The sequence below is a fragment of the Nyctibius grandis genome, chromosome 5, assembly GCF_013368605.1.
Source record: "Nyctibius grandis isolate bNycGra1 chromosome 5, bNycGra1.pri, whole genome shotgun sequence".
In the NCBI taxonomy this organism is placed as follows: domain Eukaryota; kingdom Metazoa; phylum Chordata; class Aves; order Nyctibiiformes; family Nyctibiidae; genus Nyctibius; species Nyctibius grandis.
In genome coordinates this window covers 46907787-46921728 of record NC_090662.1, presented here as the reverse complement: position 1 = coordinate 46921728, position 13942 = coordinate 46907787, and the positions used below count along the sequence as shown (strand labels likewise).

At 38.4% G+C, this 13942-nt stretch overlaps 1 protein-coding gene across 1 annotated transcript in view; it reads right to left on the bottom strand.

The window, feature by feature from the left end:
• SYT1 (synaptotagmin 1) overlaps positions 1-13942 on the bottom strand; it is a 289650-nt gene that overhangs the window by 72189 nt on the left and 203519 nt on the right. Inside the window, exons 5-7 of the mRNA XM_068401570.1 lie at positions 7723-7845; positions 4341-4508; positions 833-1000 (exon numbers count right to left, since the gene is read on the bottom strand). Coding sequence (XP_068257671.1) covers positions 833-1000; positions 4341-4508; positions 7723-7845 — 459 coding nt within the window. The remainder of the gene's footprint in view (positions 1-832; positions 1001-4340; positions 4509-7722; positions 7846-13942) is intronic.

Genomic DNA, 13942 nt, shown 5'->3' with positions numbered 1-13942 from the left:
CAGCTTAATAGCTAAATTAGACAATGAGGAACTCGGACTCAAATTCCTTCTTCTCCCACCAGAGAACTGAAGCATGCTGTGCACTCTGACTATTATGAGTGGGCAGATATTATCTAGAAATCAAAAGGAAAAATAATGTAAAACTGAGTACAAAATGGTCTTATAATAAGCAAAAAGGTCGATGTGCCAGTACGAACAACCTCACAGGATCTACAATTCAGTGATGAAATATTTCCAAAAAGTGTTGCGTACATGTAGCTCTATGCCTACTAAATAATGAACACGCAGGATGTTGGCACAGAGAGGAAAATAAAAAAGGTGATTAATATTTGAGTGAGATGCCGTTTCAAGGTCTTTGTCAAATGCAGAATTCTAATCAATGGATATTATTGCATAGCATCTCAATAAAACTGTAAGACATTTCAATGAAAACCTGCTATTATCTTCATGCACAATACGATGCCTTGAGATGCAAACACTGAGAATGATTAGGGTCACAAAGAAGCCTAAATGCACGCCACTCTTATAATACAAATGCAAACTCTATGTACCCAAGCTGCATCAATTCAAGAAAAAGTCAAACTCATGAAAACTTTCTTAGTATGTTGCATAAAGTATCAAAAAGATTGAAAATGGGATTAGCAAAGGAGAATGTACCATTCAATGAGCACTGGAAAAGATGCTTATCAAAAATGTATCAGGTGAAGTAAGGCTGAGAAACGCTGATAACAGATGGGAGCTGTCTCAGCAAAAAAAATGTTGCTAGTTTGACTGTTTCTCCAGCTGAGGATGAAAGTGTCCTGGCAGAAAAAAAAAGTCTGATTTTTCTTACCTCTTCCTTCTCTGCACTTTGCAAGTCTCTCCACTCCTCAGTGACATGACCAAAGTCCACTGTGTTCATTGCAACCTTATATTCCCCAATAATATCATGTTTGGAGAAACGATCGAAGTCATAAACTGCCATCACTAAAGTTTTTCCACCCAGCTCGGAGTATGGCACCTGCAAAGAATAAAAAATGACAAACTCTATATCTGAGACAATAAAGATCAGTCCACTACAATGCAAATCTATTTCTTTGGTTTATCAGCTGTCATCTCAGGTAAATTGAACTGCAGGGAAAATTATGAGGTGTATTTGTTTCAGAGCCACCAGACGTGGTATTTTTTGAGACCATGCTCTGGCACTCGATAGAACAATGTGGCAGCTCACTCATCACTCCCTGAGTTTTTCTCATTCTACTTAAAATCATTTTGTAGGTGATGAAACTGAAACAGGAAGGCCAATTATTTGCACTGAAGACACATGAACTTTTCACACAATAGTGTCTTTTCCTCAATAAATCAACTGTCATCACTCAGAAATGGGTAGCTCCCAGACTGATGAAAAAACCAGAACTGGCTTACTGTATCTGACGCAAAGTAATTAGACACTAAACAGTTCTCTTACTGTAGCACTACCTATTACTTACCAAGGCAGATTTTTCATTATTATACCTTTCACACCGTAGACACTAAGGTGCTTTCTGAGTCACAGTGTACAGCTAGAAATTGTGGTGGCAGAGGGCCAAGTTCTGACTAATTCTCCAGCTGTTCTGATGTGTTTTGGGCAGATGTTGTGGGTTAGGATCCTTATGAGTCACATTTTTAATATTCAGATGAAGATATGCAGTTCAGGTAAGCTACACTTGAGCGGCTGTCTGGAGAGGTCTGATTTAGGAATTGTTTGGATTTACACTGAACACTTGGTCAATTTGAATATATTCTGCAAGTATAAATGGTTTCCACAGCCTTCAGTAAATATTTTTCTATTAATGGTCTACATAAAAAGAAATGAAAGTGTGGCATTATCATTAGCCTTGTTAAATGCTGTATGTTCTGGTCTGTTTAAACCCTAGGACTGTTGTCTTTTGCTACTGTTTGGCTTCCACTTGCTTTTTAAAATACTAATAACATGAGTAGTTTTCCTTTTTCATAACATGTTATATAAGGTTAAAAGAAGCTTTTCAATTTGAGAGCGAGCTCCAGCTTCCATTACTGAGTACAATAGTTTCAATGGGTAGAGGATTGTGTAGTGTAGTAAACTCTATAGCAAAATCTATTTTGATTCTGTAAATTATTTGTAGCTTCTAAAAAAGTATAGAAGGCAAATGTATGTGGAAGGCAAAATTCTAAATAACATCACTTTTATTTTTATGCAGCCTCAAAAAGAAGAGAAGAGAAATGTTCTAGTTTCTTTCTCCATCAGTTTACCATACCACTTAATGGATCCTGGTCATCTGGAATGCATGAAAAGACTACATTTACCATTATTTACTTTTTTTTATCATTAACTTGACCTCAGTAAAGCTTATTTTAGCTACTTTCCTTTTTAAAGAGGATCTAGTGTCAGTGCTTCTGCCATTCATTACCTCTAAAGCAGCCTCAGCCTACAGCTGTGTTCAGGACAACCAAGGATGTCCTCAGCTCTTGTGAAGGATTGCTCCCTCTCCCTGCTTTCTGCTCTGCTCAGAGATACTCAGCCTCTTGACTTTATGCAGGTGAGACCTTGGTAGAAGGACATGTATAGGAGTGCTTTTCTGGCACAGACATGTCACTCCTCCTGACATGAACCCTCTTCCCACTTTGGGCCTGGAGAGGAACACCTCTCTCTGCCAGACTGCTGTAGTCCAGGCAGGATTTCTCAGTTTCCTTTTGGCAGCACAGTGCGGATATACAATTCAGACAGCTGGAGCCTGACAAACACCTGCACCCTGGAATGGCACCACTGATGTCTAGGAAACAGAAATGAAAAGGGGACTAGCACAGGGAACCACCCAAAGAAGAGAAGGAATGAGGTCCAGGGCTCAAGATGCAATACAACAGAAATATAACCCACCTCATCCCCATTAGCCCTTCTTTGTGAAGAAGGCAGGCTGCTCACAGCTGTGTGCTGGGAGAAGGTAACAAAATGGGCCTGGGCTGCCTGGTGGGCAGCTGTACCAAAGAGAGAGATAGGAAGGATGCCAACAGAAGCTGTGCATCACCTGAAGCAGGTCACAGAAGTAAGGCTCTGCCCAAGTAAACAAGATATAGTCAATAGTTCCCACTGAAGTTATTTATTACAGTTGCAGCACTAGTTAAATGGTCGATTATCTTTTTCACTGTTGGCATGCTCCGTTGGTCTTCTCTTGAGTGCAGACCGCAGTACCCAGGGGATGATCAGTACCATATTGGGATGCACCTAAACACTCTATCAGGAAAGCAGTTTCTTCTGGAGCATAAAATTTGAATATTAAATATGTGACTTAAAACAAGTGGACATTATAGCCCAGGAGTGGATGATCTGATTTATAATTTGTGCCTACTTCTTAGATGACAGCATTATTGGTTCGTTCTTCCCTTTTGTGAGCTGCATGGGAATCTGTAATTTATAACTCTGTTTTCTTTTAAATATTCTCCTAGGAAAGCTCAAGAAAAAAATAACTCCCCACAAAAGATTATTTTTATGAACATCTTCAAGGGAAATAAAAAGCTTATATATGCAGTAGTAGTTCTGGCCTCCAGGGACAGCTTTCTCATTGAACGATTACATAGCCTGAGTCTTTCACTGTTCCTGTTTTCAATCAGTAGCTGTCATTAGAGAGAAAGGCCTAAAATAACAGCAGAGCAATGTATATTAAGAGAAGCCCTATGAAACATGCTGTACAGTGTTCCTTTATTGCATTTAAATGGGGTTTAGGTACGGCTACAGTTTTAGAAAAACACTATTGATAGACACTATTGGAATGACTTAAATATTGCAATGTAAGGCTTAGCTACATTTATTTAATTCATATGTTATTAAACCTAAGACATGATTTCTTTTTATATGTAAAGTAGCATGGCAAAGAACTGCTATGACAAAATCTAGCAAGATTAATTTGCCATATTGTCCTTCATCCATTTACCTTCCTTGAGTTTTCATTTATTTTTGAGGGGAAAAGAAAAGGTATACTGAAATTCATAAATCAGACTACAAAGATATTTAAAGAAAATGCTGATCTAGTGATATTTACCTGACGTTTGTCAAAGTGTCACTGTTTTCTGACTTTCTTGTAAGTTTTATTCAGACATAAAATATGGATCAGATTGGCATACATCAGGATAACTGAAATGCCTAAAATCAAACTGTGACTCTCACACCTACTGAGGTCTGACCCTATGTTATACCGTTTTCATCATAACATTGAATATCAGAGGTTTCTACAGCATGAAAAATCACTATGCTGCAGTTACCAATTAACTAAGATGTCTAACTTTGTAGCTGAGCATGAGATATGTAGTGGTTAAATAAAAAAATTTCAATATTATCAAAAAAATACCTTGAATGTAAATTGCTCATTGAAAACAGGGTTAAGAGTCTTTCTGTGGACTTTTGTCTCGTATTTCTTTTTCTTATCAGGCAGCAGGAAAACTTTCACATAGGGATCAGATGTACCACCCATATCCAATGCAGGCAGCTCAGCTGCTTGAATAATCCCAACCAGAAGCTGAAAAGAGAGAAAAACAGCAGAATGAAATTTCAAATAGATATTTATAAAAAAACGGTAACAGAGAAATACACATGCAGACTCTATTTCTGGTCTACGAAAAACTATTTCCCTTCCCCCTTCAAGGAAGGCAAATGAAGCAACACTGTAGACTTTAGAAAACCAATTATGGCAGATGCAGACTGTACAAAGGCTGTTTTTAAGCAGAAAAGAGGTTTTCAAAGGGCAGCTGATTACAGCTAAATACAGACTTCATCTTTTTAAAGACTGCAATCAAATAACTTTCAATTGCTCTCTCTTCTTGTGCATTATTTTTCTATGCTGGGAACCATGAATAGAAATTACATTATTAAACAATCAAGAATGTCTAATTTTGACTACAAAATTTGTATTCTAAATCCTCAACATGTAACCTTCTTCAGAACCAAACACAAAAAGGTGATATATCAAATGCAAATCCTCAGGCAGAACTTTGTTGAAAACAAATGGATCTTTCGCTCTTCCTTATATTTAATTTCTGCTACGTATACAAATGGGTTTAGGTAGTGAACTAAGGACAGCATTTTCAAAAAATACCTCACGAAAGCTAACCTTTGGTAACTAAGTCCTAATAGCAATTCATAATCTCACGGCAGAACAGAAAAATTAGTTTCTTAAATCTCTGACTTTTAAAAATAAGACTGAAGGACATTTGAAACTTATAAATGCCTTGGACATTTTTTAAGTGTTGTAAACGAAGGCTTACGTTATGTTATGTTACGTTATCTAGACATCCCAGCCTGTATTAGGCCTCATCAGGATACTGGAGTTAGAAAGAAAATACTTTTAATCTTGCTTCATAGACACAGAACTAAGATAAACATTGAAGTCACTCTTCAAGGTCAATCTGAAGACAAGATATTAAGAACTGGGAATGAAATCTGAGAGTATTTTCTTCTAAATCAGTGCTTCAGTCACAATATATTTGCTTCTCTCATGGATGAATTGTTTAAAATTGGAAACAGAAACTAACAACTGGAATACAGAACAATATAGTCAATCTAGGAAAGAAGGTTCTGGCTTCTGAGAGATTCCTCAAAGCTGGACTTATTATTACCAGTTTTAAATTCACAGTATGGCCTCCCTGCTTTCCCACCTATAGGACTCTTACGCTCCAAGAAATATTTTCTTTTAGCTGTAAGAACCACTTCTTTTCTGTCTCATTCTTATTCTAGATGCATAACAGTTCATAAATACATGTATAGGCTCAGGATCTACATCAAGTCTTTCACATCAAAGAGTGAAAAACAAGTCCATGACTTTTATTTAACAGAGCGGAAAAGCAATTCAATTCCCTTTTAAAATTTCCCTCTCTAAAACCGAGGCATCGTGCTCTGGAGAGTAGTACATTGGTCATCTTGTCTCTGTTCTTAACCCTGTGCAATATATTAGCCAGATTTTTGCTCTGTAGTTTCATGCCACCATGCTATACTAACCTAGCTGAATCTCCTCTTCTACGTCATCTATCCTCTGACAAATTCCAAGCTGCAATGTAGTTTAGAGCAGCAAAATAAAATAGGAATCCACAACTCAAATAATTTATTACCTTAATTAAACACTACACATTTTTACAAATTTGTTGCTCTCCCACCCTATTTCCCTTTGTAAAATATAGTTCACAAAATCAACATTTCCTTTAATAAAATTCACACAGCAAGTTTGTTTTCATATTCTAAGGAAACTGAAATCCATGTGTCAGAACACATTTGCAGCTTTTCCTTTCCCCCTCTTTAGATCTTCTGCTTCTGAAGGGTCTAACGCTTCATACTTATTTCAAGTGATAGTGATTTCAAGGCGGATCAGTGTGCCTCATCACATGGCCAGGGAATTTGCTCTGGGAGTCGAGGAAAAGCTCTTTTAACCACAGGTTCTTGAAAGGTTTCAGAATTCTTTTTGGCTCTTGCATTGAAAAACAAGCACTGGTAGTCAGGATAGTTGAAAAGACAGGGAAATACTATGTATTACGCCAGGTCATAGCTGTGTATAAACACCCTGCTGCTGACACAGAAATTGTTATTAATTTCTCTTATTTTCTTTGTCTTGCAACAAGTAAGTGTAATGCATTCAGTGAATAGCATCAAATCAAGAATCTGAATATGGAAATAAATCACAAGTACACACAGAAGTCAGTTCAGATGAAGAATAGGAATCAACAGGGATTTAAGTTCAGTAGTCATCTCTTTTCCTAAATAGAGAAGAATGATCTGGTTTTGACTGAAGTTGTCAAAAAACGAAATACAGGATATGTATTCTCAAGTTCACTGAAAGACATGCAGTAGAAGTGAAGAAGTCAGATGTGTCAGTGTACTTCGGGCCAAAGTGAAGCACAGTGAGTTTTAATGTGAGGTTGTTAATTGGTATAATTGATAAAAGTGATCCCAACCACAGTAAGAGGCCAGGGAGGGGAATTAAACATGAGCTAGTTCAGGATGTAGCCAGACCTGTTATGTAGGCCGATTCTAGGTCTACATCACATTACGGTGTCTATTCCTACTGAAAACTTGGGTAAATACACCAAGGTTTGGTCTTACCAGCTTTAGCGTAGGGTACTGAAGGAGTATCGGCCCTTGACTAAAGAGATTCTGCTGTCCAACTTTCCTGTTTTTAGGGGACAGACCTTTTTATTTAGACTTTTGTTCCAAACTAAAATTTTCTTGGCCAGTAGGTGTACTTTCATGGAGAGCAACAGAACCTGGTGCAGCTAGTTAATAAGGCAAAGTGCACACTTGATGAAGTGAAAGGAAGCTACTCCTGGTAATTCTACCAACTTGCTAAAAGACCCAAAATGAATCAACTTACTTTTATGTCGCTCTCTTTTTCCTCCCATTTGTTTGCTTATATTTTAAATACCTGAAGGTTGAAGCTATTTTTTACTGTCTGCATGCAGACTCCATAATATAATGTGGGTTGACATTGATTGGTGATGCCTTAATATGTTATTAATAACCATTAGACAAAACTGTGTCTTCAATTTTGATTAAAGGTGCAATATAAACTCTGAGTACCTTGAATACCAATTTAGTAGTACCTCTGTCAGGAATCTTCAGTCTTGCTTTCTCCCTTTACTCTGTTCAAGCAGTAAGGATTTCAGAAATATCTACTGTAACTGAATGTATTAGTTCATTCTCCCCTTGCACACACAGAAATGAAATGTTACAGGTTGGTTGTTTCAAACCTGATTATTCTGGAAGTCATAATCCAAAGAATACTGGATTTTCCCTAGTTTCTCCACTTCTTTGGGTTCTTCTTTCTCTTCCCCATCAGTCAGCCCAGTCTCAGCATCATCATCCTTAAGAGCCTAGAAACAAGGAATGTAATATTCATGAAAAAGGCAAACTCTTAAGTTTAAAATCGACACTGTTCTCAAATCTATTTTAAAGCCATTAAAAGCAAGCATGACAGCAGAAATCCAAATATGCAGTTTACATATATTACATATATACATATATACTATTTAGGTTGCTCAAGAAGATGTTATAAATCAGCAAGCAAGCAATGGAAGTAGGAAGAAAGCTTCTTGGACTATTACAAGCAACAATTGTTATAAAACCTGAAAGTAGAAACAAAATATCCACTTGATATCGAAAAACTCTTCTGGGCTCACACTGGCTCGTAAAGAGGCACAAGGAGGCAAACATGCTATTAAATAAGCAAAGTCACACATTCATTCAACTTAATAATATCTTGGCAATGTCAAACCTGGTTGTGCATGCTGTGAATTGTTTGCAACTGGCAATATGTTTCTGTAGAATTACTATGATAAAGAGCATGTGCTGTGGATGAGTTCTTCCTACAATCATATGCCAAACATTTTTCATGTTTATTTAGAATGAATATGGAAGCAAAGTTTTCACCATGCCATTAGCAAATGCATGTTTCTCCTCTTCCCTCCCTCCCGAGACCAATTTCCTTTTTATTCATTCTCGCTATAAAGCTTGGCTGAACCAAATTGATTGAAAGTTTTTAGTTTGCTTAGGAAGAAACACAGAAATAAAGAAATACAGAACTGCTTACAGCTTTGTCTATTGCATAAAACCTGCTATTTTTAAATGACACAGCAGTTATATTAGATTTTATACATAATTCAAATACTAAATGATGTAATCATTTTTTTGCTGTACCAGAAAGCAGAAGTATTTGCACTGCGGAAAAGGGAATTCATACAATTATTAAAACATATGAACCATAACTAACTATGTAGATCTTATTCCAGCAGATTCTCGCGTGAGTAAGAACTGAAAAATGGGCAAAAGTGATGAGACAAATAGTGAAAAATTGTGGAAAATGTGAAAATAAAGTTGAGAGTGTGAAAACAAGGAATCAATACTGAGGATTCATCCAGAATTGTTATTTGCATGTTATAGTAAACAGTATGCTTATCTATAAGAGCCCTATCTGGATGAAAGTTCCTTCTATATGGAGCTTCTGCTTACACAAACAGACTATTAAGTGCAAGAATAAGATTTGTTATGCTCTTCCTTTTTTCACAATGTGAGGTGGTCTGAAGAAACCCACAGCATTTATAAACAATAGGTTGAAGATGGGGCTTTCTATCTGAAGAGACAGCAAGGCTAGAAAGTAGCTATATCCATGGCTGATGGTGGTTGGTGAAAGAACAAATGGAGAGCATTAACATTCTCACTCTGCCATGAACACAGTGAGGGCCACGCAACAGTTGCGTGGGTGTGGTAACAAGAAAGATTGATCTCTGAAGAGAAAATGTTATTTTTCAGAAGCCAGCTCTAAATTTAAAAGGTCAGACTCAAAACCGTACAGTATTAAGCAATCATCTCTCTACTTTTTGCAATAAGCTAGAAATTCAGCTGGCATAGCTCAACTGAAATCAATGCAACGACATTGATTTATGCAAGCTGAGGAGCTGGGTTTGAGTTAATATCTGAATGTTAGTGAAGGACAGACTCCTTACTAGGAACATAAATTACAGTGTACCTGGATGAGATTCGTGGGAAAGGTTGGTAGTGGATGAGAATCACCTGTGATGTTGGAAGAGTAATACTTTTTGAACTAAACCATATCTATTCAGAAGGGCTGGACTGCCTGAAATGAAAATTATTTTGAGACATTTTAATTGCCAAGCTGCTAGTGAATTCCCTGGCTGTAGCACAACATTTTTTGTTAGTACAACAAGTGTGACACTTGAAAACTGACAGGCTCTATGGCAAGAGGATACTGTTGGAGCAAAGCCAGTTCGAGACACATCCCCTCCCAGACCATACGTGGGACTTTGAGGATATGGGGTGATGTGATTATGCCAAACACCTTGATTTCATTGGTAATAAAAATAAGCTTGAGGTTTTGTGATCATGGGGAAAAAAAAAAAAAAAAGATGTGACTCAATCCAACTGAAGCAACCCCATTTATCTGAGCCTGGAGACAACAGGAAGCAATAACTCAGAGTGGGATGTTAACTCCAAGACCCACTGCTCTGAATCATCCCAGTATTGCCCTAATAGAAGACTCCATGACAGAGGAGTGATAAACAGCTCCAGTGTATCACCGTTTCTGGGATAAGTACTGGACTTGCTGCTGTTCCATCTACTTTTGACCTGTATTTTGTTTGAGAGGAAATATCCTACAGCCATTCCTCAGGGATAAAAGGGAGAATGCAAAACGAACCTTATATGCTAATTTCCAGGTATGAGGAATTGGTAACTACTGCGTCAAGGCAATAGTTATATAGCCATACTCTCTGTAGGAAAATTATATACTATTCTGCAGAGCTGATCAATCTGAGAGACGCCAGAACTGTGGGCAATTCAATATGAAAAAGTTACTATGACTATGGAAAATATAATGGGAAGCTAATGTCCCTCTTGCAAGGGAGTTTTGAAGTGCGGGCAGAAAGCATTGCATGGTTGGGATACTCCTCTCCACAGGTTATGAAAGGCCTGTTGGAAGGTGATAGCTATTTCCCAGGGGAGATGGAAAACATTGCATGTTACTCATATCAGCTGAGGAGCTATATGATTCTTCTTGACCTTGACTCAGAAACACTGAAGCATTAAGAAACACTAAGAAAAACTAAGAAACACTAAGAATGAGATGTGTTCGGATTTGGCCAAGGTCGTGGTGTGGGGGTAGGGAAGAAATGACAAATTATTATCTCTACCGCAGACTGTACATAATAGTTTTTACCATCAAGAGAGGAATTTGCTTTCAAACGACAATCCAATGCTTCAAGAAGAATCTGAGTCAAAGGAAGCACAGAATTTTCTCATGTTTGATGCAGATGCTGAGTTCCAAAGAAGAAGAATTACATTGCTTCAAAGTACTTGAAACAACCGGTAGGGATTTTCATTTTGTATTGAGATTCTCTGAAAGATCAATATTTAATGGAATGGTACTGCAATCCTCAATTTATAGCACACTATATCACACTATATTGGATCTTACGGTTGTATTGCTACAATCAATTAGAATAAGCAGCTATATTTTATCGGTTTTAGAAACAATAAAATATTTTTAATTATAAGCCAGCTTTTTCCTCAAGCTGCTTCAACTGACACAACTGTCATCAGAAAGCCTGGATTTAGGTGCAGAGGAATATAAGCCTTTCCTAATATTTCTTTTAATTCCATGACATTTTAAATATTTTTTCTGTGGAATACGCAACATAGAAATGCATTATTACATTGTGCTGGAGACCAGCTTTATCTCTTCTAATGTGGGATGACTCTGAATTTCACTCAAGTGGTTTCTTCACTTCTGCATAACATATGCAGACACACAACAATGAAACCTCTATATCCTTTTACATGTCTATAAGTATCTGAAAAATGTAGGCTTATATGTAAGCAGGCGTAGGAATATACAAAAAAAATGTTAATCCAATACAACCATTACAAGGTGAAACATGCACACCTAATGAAATCAGCAAGTGGGAAAAGTTATTTTGCGCCATGGACCTTAACAGAGACACACAATATACATTATATGTTTTCTTAGACCTGGAAGACAAACTGAATTTTTGAGCAACCTCTCATTTGATCCATATTTGAATGAGCTCTGTAACCAGTTCTAACCAAGGGTGCAGACATAAATCTACACATGGCATTAGGATTTTCTTTTCTGTGCCGTGTTTAGTTTATTGTTTTCAAGCTCATCTACTGTGTAGTAGTTCCTACAACAAAGAGGGGTAAATTACAGCAATCTGGGATGCACAGTTCAATCTACTGATTGTTTCTTCACTTCCATAACATAATTAAGAGTGGTTTTACAGTCTCCTCTTCTCCTCTGGGTTGTTAAAGGAAATGCTTCATTTACAATTTTTTTGTAGTTGCATCTTTTGCATAAAAAAGGAAAGAAAATGCAAAACTGCTTGCAATTGCAGTTCTGCCAACTCCACACCTTGCAGTGGGTTTTTACATTTCCTGGGCTTCTTCCTCCTCCCATTCCCCCAGCCGACAAAAGCCTCCCTCCAGTGACTCTGCCTCCCAATACTGTGAACATCCCTTGCTTCCAGCTCAGTTCCACCAAAAGCCCTGCATCCTGTCACTGGGTTTACCCCACTAATATCCACCACAAACCACAAAAGAAATTCTGGGGATTAAAACAGCTTTATATACACTTTCATTTAATTCCTCCCAAAACTACGTGTAGCAATAGAGAGGGTCTGCAAGGGATTTAGCACAGTTGGTCTGCTGGTTACCTCCAGATTGCACGTGTGCAGAAGCTCCAGGAAAGCAAACTGATACGAGATTTGGGTAACAAAGCTTCTGGGGGAGCAGGCGTACTTCCCTACCTCCTGTACAGCGAGGCAGAGGCCACAATCATGTCTGAGTCACCGGGAAGATGCAAAGACCCATGAAGGTCTATTTTGCAATTTGATTCTGGTCTCAGTTATCTTCATGTCTCATTGTTAATGCCTAGTTCACGTCACAAGCTATTTAAGACTGTAAGCAAGTGTCTTTCACTGTCATATATAAAGAAACACTTTCATTAACAGAGTTTTTAGGGCTCTTTCCATGCATGGGGTGGCCTATGGCTTCACTTTTCAAGAAACAAGTTACCAGTAAGCAAGAAGGAGAGACGTTAGGAAGGAAAACATAACGCTGCCTGCAGCCTGTAAGTTTATCTGCTGCACAGTGCATGCTGCCATCCCGAGTTCCATCTCTGCCTGCCCCATCAATCATTCCTTTTGTTCACACGGCAAATGGGATATTTTTTTAACGTGTGAATGATGCCCAGTCCTCAGGCTTGTGCAATGCCTGCTGAGCCGAACGGAAAAAAACAATATTATTTTGTAGCAAGAATGGTCTGTGCCATGTCCAACAATGAATTTATCAGAAAGGCAATTTTTCCTCCACACCTAGGAATGGCTGCATTTCCACTAATGATGGTGCACCTCTTATCAATTTCTTTCACCTTCAAGAACACCATAATTCTGACCTGGCCAATTTTTATCCCAGGGGAAAAGAAAAGCCTTTAAAAATTTCTGTCTGATTCCCTATCACAAAGCAGAAAACCTGCAATTGTAGCACATGCTCTATCAGAGTCCCCCAGAAGGAAAGGCAACATTTCATTCTTTCAGCATCTGCTTTCTCTCCATGAATTAATTTAAAGAGCATGTTGCGCACGGGTTTCCAGTGGCTGAGCCAGGCTTTGGTCATTGTGAAATCTGCTTTGCCATTACTGCTGTAAGAGCGCTGGCCTCACACACCAGCAGTGGGCCACAACGATGCACAGAATGAGCAAGACCCTGCTGTGTCCAGCATGCGATGCCTTGACATTACTTCCTTGCTTGTTATCCAGGTTTTAAATGGTCTGTTGAATTATTCAAAAGGCTTGCTTTCTTTAGGAGCTCTATGACATGAGGCTATCATGTTCAGCTTAAAGAGCTCGCTGAATTGTGTGGGTACTAAAATACCAACTCATTCTGGTGCAATCGAAGAATACAGCAAGTGCTGGAGGTGTTCAATGTAAAATATGAATACATACATTCAAGTTGGAGCTGTTAAGCCCCCAAAACAAACTGTTTTTCTTGTAGCCAGTGTTTATTTGCTGAAAAAAGATGCAGCAAATCTCAGCCTGGGGGCCTACTTTGGAAGTTCACCCTGTGGGTCAGGGCTCTGCTTTGAACGCAGGGCCCATGCACATGAACAAGAAGCAGCAAGTGCTCTTGCAAGTACGCCAGCGTGCTCTGCCCCCACTTCCCATATGGCAGCGCTTGGTTGTGTGAAGCAGCAGGCTGTGAGTAGGAGGCAGCTTTAGGCTGCTTGGCCAGTGCATGCTGCTCAATCAATTCTTCTTCACCCTCCCCAAATGAATGGCAGCAGGACAGATGGAAGCACACTCTGGGACAACGCTGGCTCCTTGGCTTGGGAGGACCACTCTGAGTACTACATTTATTTCTGTTTGAAAAATTTGTCATACTA